Source organism: Sebastes fasciatus, chromosome 2 (assembly GCF_043250625.1).
Source record: "Sebastes fasciatus isolate fSebFas1 chromosome 2, fSebFas1.pri, whole genome shotgun sequence".
In the NCBI taxonomy this organism is placed as follows: Eukaryota; Metazoa; Chordata; class Actinopteri; order Perciformes; family Sebastidae; genus Sebastes; species Sebastes fasciatus.
This window is the reverse complement of record NC_133796.1, coordinates 31,396,989-31,403,019: the sequence shown is the minus strand read 5'-3', so window position 1 is coordinate 31,403,019 and position 6,031 is coordinate 31,396,989. Positions and strand designations below refer to the sequence as shown.

General features: G+C 44.1%; 1 protein-coding gene across 1 annotated transcript; it reads right to left on the bottom strand.

Annotated features, from left to right (window-relative positions):
- Positions 1-1,179: 1,179 nt before the first annotated feature.
- LOC141758189 (serine protease 23-like) lies at positions 1,180-5,613 on the bottom strand. The gene is made up of 2 exons (XM_074619347.1): positions 5,412-5,613; positions 1,180-4,281 (listed from the first exon to the last, which is right to left on the bottom strand). Exons 1-2 carry the CDS (start codon positions 5,420-5,422, stop codon positions 3,096-3,098), a joined length of 1,197 nt encoding a protein of 398 aa, XP_074475448.1. The 5' UTR covers positions 5,423-5,613; the 3' UTR covers positions 1,180-3,095.
- Positions 5,614-6,031: the final 418 nt, after the last annotated feature.

Below are 6,031 nucleotides of genomic sequence, written 5' to 3'. Positions count from 1 at the left end.
AGTTACCAGAATGGTGTTACAAACAGGTTGCCTTGCATGTTATTGCCTTTCTGTTAAGTCACACCTGGTGAACATCCTCTTACTCTCAAGTGGGTTCCTCTTCGTGAGCCTCGTCTCCCTCACCGTCTCCAACCTGCAGTCGGTGCAGTATTAAAGATTAGTGTCAAGGCCTGATTGACTATAGAGTGTTCAGAGCCTTTTTATCAGGAGGAGTAGAAAATCTGAGGATCAATATTTCCTGTGCGGTCGTGAATGAACCACTGCAGTCAAGTTTCATGTTGAGTGTAAATGAGTTTGAGGAAACTACTTTTGAGATGAACCAGTGTGTGCGCATGTGGATCACCAGTGCTCCTCTGTGCCTCAGAAGAAGTGTGAGCAATCTTTTGATTATGCACAAAAGCCATAAATGTGCCCATTATTCTGCTTTGTCTGCAAACCTGACCCGTAAATCACCTTGGTGCTTCTGTTTCGTTTTCTGGCATTTTCCACTTGAATGTAGCAAATTATTCAACTGAATGTTGCTGTTGACGTGAATTGGTTTGAAGATTGAGCACCATCGCTGAAATTTTCGTTTTTTAATGGGTGTACTTTTATGCCACCTTTAACTCGCCTTTATCTCAATAACACAGAAAGAAAGCAATTTAAAGTTTGCTTTAAATCCTGCTTCTCTGTCAATTCTTACTTGAATGTTTTTGCTCAAGTGACACACATTCAATCTGCTTTTCTTTGTTTTGGTGAAACCCATAAGATCACAGCTGAAGAAGAGGAATGAGATTTGGAAAGATTTTAGGATCACCTCTTAACCACATTGCCCTGAAGTGTACTTGTTCTTCTTCTGCCCTACATGAAATTTGAAGACAGGTGTTACGTGAAACTGATTCTGCTGATGTCGATCTGTGTCCCGTCACTTTATAAAAGTTGTCAAAATGAGTCGCAGAGTTTGTTTTCTATGTGCCATATCCCAGGATGCAGTTTCAGTACCTTTTGTTGAATGTGTCGCTGCTGGAGAAATCATCGGAGCTGGTCCTCATATTTTGGCTTTTTACACTGTTCAGTTTCCCCACAGCATTTCTGAAAATGCCTTCTGACATCCGAAATAAAACAAGTGGTGTTTAAACAAAGATTGTGTTGTGTGAGGGATATGTTGTATGAGAAGACAGAGAAGAAATATGTGACACATTTGCTTATTTCAAAGCATATATTTCATTAAATTCGCCAGTCTTCAGTTTCTGAGACACAAATAATGCATTTTCACAAATGTTAAATGAGGAGAAAGTCAAAAGTGCTTATGAAGGCCTAGACTGCATAATGCTGGACACCTGCAATGTTTTATCTTTACCACCAGAGGGAGCTAAGCATTAAAGTACAACAAAATGTGCTTTATAATACAAGTAATCTGTAGACTTGACATCTGCAGTCAATTAATATCATTCCGTGTAACAAGTTGACTGTTCATTTAGCTGACAGCGTACACTGTGGAGATACACTGTGTCCTCTGAGAGGAGATTCATGATAGTTTGGAGAGAAACTGTTGGCACCTTTGGTTGCTGACTTGTACATTCATCCACAATCATTTTCAGTAGAAAGACTTCAAGAGTTTTAACAGTGCAATCTTTAGTATGAGCACAATAAAAAGGCTAAAATGCATAGTGAACCAGTTTTCCCAGTCCTGCTCTTGCTGAGAGGCTGTTGTTTTACATCAGTCCGTGGTCCAGATCTGAGGGTCTTCCACATAAATGTTCCAAGAAGCAGATAAACCTGCCTCTATTCTGCAAAACCACATGAACTAAAGGTTTTCCCCAAATGTAACTAAATTTTTCATTGTTTTAAATGTGAGAGAAGAGACAAAACAAAGCTGAAATGAAATGAACACGCCTTGTTTACATAGTTTAGTGTCATAACTTATATTGGCGTGTGAGAGCAGCCCGTTCTCATTCCCAGGGCATCAAATACCGATGCTTTGTCATGGCCGTCGGCGTTAAGATACCGAGGCACAAGGTACCCTTTAGTGGTCAAGTGTGTAGGATCTGGCGGTATCTAGCGGTGAGGTGAGGAGATTGCAAACACCTGAAGCCTTTTCCGTGTGTCAAGTGTGTTGGAGAACTACGGTGGCCAACGCGAAAACGAATGTCCCTCTTTAGAGCCAGTTGGAGCAGACTAGAGTGCTTAGAGTGTGAGTGGATGTGGGAAGTGAGTGGTGAAGCGAGAGAGCGAGAGCGGCGGCGACTGGTGCAAGTAACATTATCGACTCCGGCCCATGCAGGAAAAGTTAACAGAGTTTGGTTTGTCTGTTCTGGGCTACTGTAGAAACATGGTGGAGTAACATGGGGGACTCTGTGGAGAGGGGACCCACTCCCTATGTAGATATGAAGGGCTCATTCTAAGGTAACGAAAACACGATTCTTATCAGGTGATTATACACTAAAGAAAACACACTTATTAATATTATATTCAATTTCTGCCATTAGACCCCCCTAAATGTTACACACTGGTCCTTCAGTGTCGGTATGAGACGCACCATTAACTACACCCAACTAACTAAACCCATCCGTGTCAGTATTAACACTCAGGGAATGTGCGCTGGGAATGTGGTGAGATAGCTTTAGGAGTGAAAAGAGACACACCAGGTGGGTGGGAGGGGGGGTGGATGGGTCCAACAAACACAACTCTTTCATCCAGCAGACCGCTGTTTGTGTCCCGTGCTACACGTTACAATCAGCTGTTTGTTCGTGCACCGTGTTCACAACGTTCAGTTTCATTTTCCCTGTACAAACGTAGTGGTTTTAAGCTCAACCCCGTTAGTTCTTTCCTGAACGTAACTATAGTGGTTTTGATGCCTGAACCTAAGCAAGTGCTTTTGTTTACTTCACAACATTAAGCATGTGTTTACTGCGACCGTAAAGTGACGCCGAGGGGTCTGAGAAAGCATCAATATATGACGAGTTGGCGAGAGAGGTGGCAACAAAAACATTTTTTAAGTGATGTTACGTCAGTGCTAAAAGTGATGGGGTGAAATGTGTAGATTCTCGAGGCCCCAGATATTCCAGTATGATGTATGAGGATGCAGCGGGCCTATGGTTTCGTAGCTACACCTCTCACCCCTCTCGGCAGTCCACAAAGTTTCCTTTTATCCAGTAGCAGATCTGAGCGTATTTGAGAGGCGTGATTCTCACCGCTACATTAAATTCATGAGACGTCCCTTGTCGCTCCACCCACTGATGCCCAGAAAACACACCGATCACTTTCCGCTCCCAGCGCCGCTGCCGCATATCCCACATCCGGGCGTAGACTCCTGACCCGCTGGCACCGGGCTGAGCATCACAGTGCTGGTACAGCAGGTCTGACGTCTCCTCGCCGGCCCGACAGAACCGATACACCAGCTTGCCTGCACGGTCGTTATCAAATCCTGAGAAGTGGACTCGCCGACCAGGCAGCCTCTGAGCTGGGGGGCTGACTCCTAACTTCATGTGGCGGCGTTTGTGGGGTTTCTTGAGTTCGAGCAAAGCGTAGTCATAGTCCATCCCAATGTCATTGGCATTCCCTTTAATCCATCCTTTGGGCACATGGGTGCGCTTGGCTCTGATCCACTGGAACTTCATTCTGTCGTTGGTTGGTGGGGCGTAAGGATCGGGGCCACCTTCGATATGGTTGGTGAAGTTGGAAGGAAGGTAAAAGGAAGACGCCTGTGCATCTCGTTGCTTGGTTTTTAGAAATCCAACCCGGAGTTTCTGGGCTCCTTTCACATAGTTTTTACCATCGTGAACACAATGTGCAGCTGTGAGAACATGACGGTCCCCCACCAGTGTACCAGAACACCCAGTGGACAGCTTGACGGCCACTGAGAACGGATATTTAAGTAGGAAGTCCTGCCCAGCGATGCTAAAACGCCCATCGTGGCCGAAGATCTGTCGCTTCCTCCTGACATGTGACCGCTCAGCCTTCCCAGACGACCCTGAGGAGTAGGCCGGACTGGTGTTAGAACTGGGGTCGTAGCCATAGATCCCAACGGCGGTCTCTGTAAGCTGACCATCAGAGTGGAGCGTCTCATAGGCCAGAAGACGCCGCAGGTCCCAGTAGCTCGGGCGGGGGGCCCTCTTGTGGCATTCTGGGTCGCAGGGGGAGCTGACATCCAAGCGGGCCGGCGACAGGAAGTGAGGAGCCGATCGAGCCGCCGTCTGCTGTGCGAGGACCACAGGGACACGCTGGAGAACCCACTGGGGGCGGGAGGAGGAGGAGGAGAAAACAGGGGGAAGGAGGAGAAGAAATAGGAGGGAGGTAAACCTGTGGATGGACAGGAGGACACATCAGGTGAACTTCTCTACTAAAGACTCATCCACTGTCACACTCAAACATCTCTGCATGAGTGATGCTGTTAAACGTGACCGGACGTCTGGGCCCCTCGTACTGTCTGCATGAAAAACACTGTCATTCCTAAAACCAGCGTCATGGATTTATAATCACAACCATGGGATTTGAGGAGGAGCATTTTAACTTGATTTTTTTTTTTAATCTGCGCTGGAATTTGGCAGCTGTAAACTTCCACTGTTTTTAATGCTGCAAATATGGCAGGCAGGGCAAAGATCAGGCCTTACTAGGCTCTGATGGGAAAATTCCTAAAGCGGCCTGGGGGTTGACCTTAAGCCTGCAAGAGTGGCTGAATAACATTTAGTTGCACTGAGTATGTTTTTGTAAATGGGTTAGGGGTGATACAAGACATAGTGAGACCACAATATACAGGAAAATGGTGCAGCGAGATAAGAATGTCTCATGTTAACAATAAATATAATTCTAAATCTGTGCAATATTAATACACTGAATGTAAAATACATTTGTCTGTGCAATATCGTTGATGCAATATGAACCTCAAGTTCAATTACCTTTGTTTACATTTATTTATTTATTACATCTCCCCCTACCTGTTTTACAAGTGCAATTACCTCTGTTTACATTACATCTATTTTTATATTTTATACTTCTAGTTTAACACTTCTGTTTATATTTATTTATTACATCTACTTTACCTGTTTTATTTGCTTTATAACTGTGTGTGTTTTATGTTATATGTTTTTATCTGCCTCGTTTAGTCTTGTCAAGTATTTGTTTTAAAGCTGACCAGAAGTGGCAACTGTGAATCTTGTTGTATTTAATACGATGACAATAAAGCTTTCTATTCTATTCTATTCTATAATGCCTCATGTTAATAAAATCTATAGCATGGCATCTTGCAACTCATAACAGTCTATAGGTGAAAGGAGGTTATTTTAGGGGGAATAACTAATACATTTCTTAAAAGTATCAATCGTTTTTTTTGTGCCATTGCATCACTAAAATATTAACAGTTTAGTTAACATTTATTTCTTGATTTGCAAGTTTTTCCCTGCTCAAACAAGCCGGACCCAGAGGGGACTTACCGGGGGAGCATGGTTTGTCTTCTGCAGGTGAGCCGGTGGTTGAACAGTTGAGGGGAAAACCCTCCTCAAACCAGAACAGAAAGAGCTTCCGATGGGAGTTTAACTAGTCAACAATCCTCCTGCTGCTGCTGCTGCTGCAAAAAGAGACTTTTCTGCGCTTCTCTCAGGAGCTGACGACTTTATTTAATCCAGTGGCAGTCTGGAGTTTTCTGAAAGCAGCAGCCGGGTGGACAGCAGAGGAGCTGGATCATTGTGCTGCTGGAGGAGGCGCTCTGCTCTGCTTGCTGTCTGTCTGTCTGTCTGTCTGTCTCACAGAGTCACATCTGCAGGATGAGGATATACATTACTGTACAGAGTGAGCATATCCGACCCCGACACGGTCATGTGACACATCACATCACTGCTGCTGGTTACCAAGTTAATAAATCAAGTCTGTGTTTTATGTAATTTGATGCATTTGCTGCAAAAGTTTTGCACTTTGTGACACTTTTCAATCCACTTTGGGTAGCCTATAAGCCTTTGCAACGTGCAATATATGAAGTGCATACTGTTTTTATAGGTCAAGCAAATACATAGTTTCTATTTATAATAAATATATATTTTTTCTTTATTTTTATTAC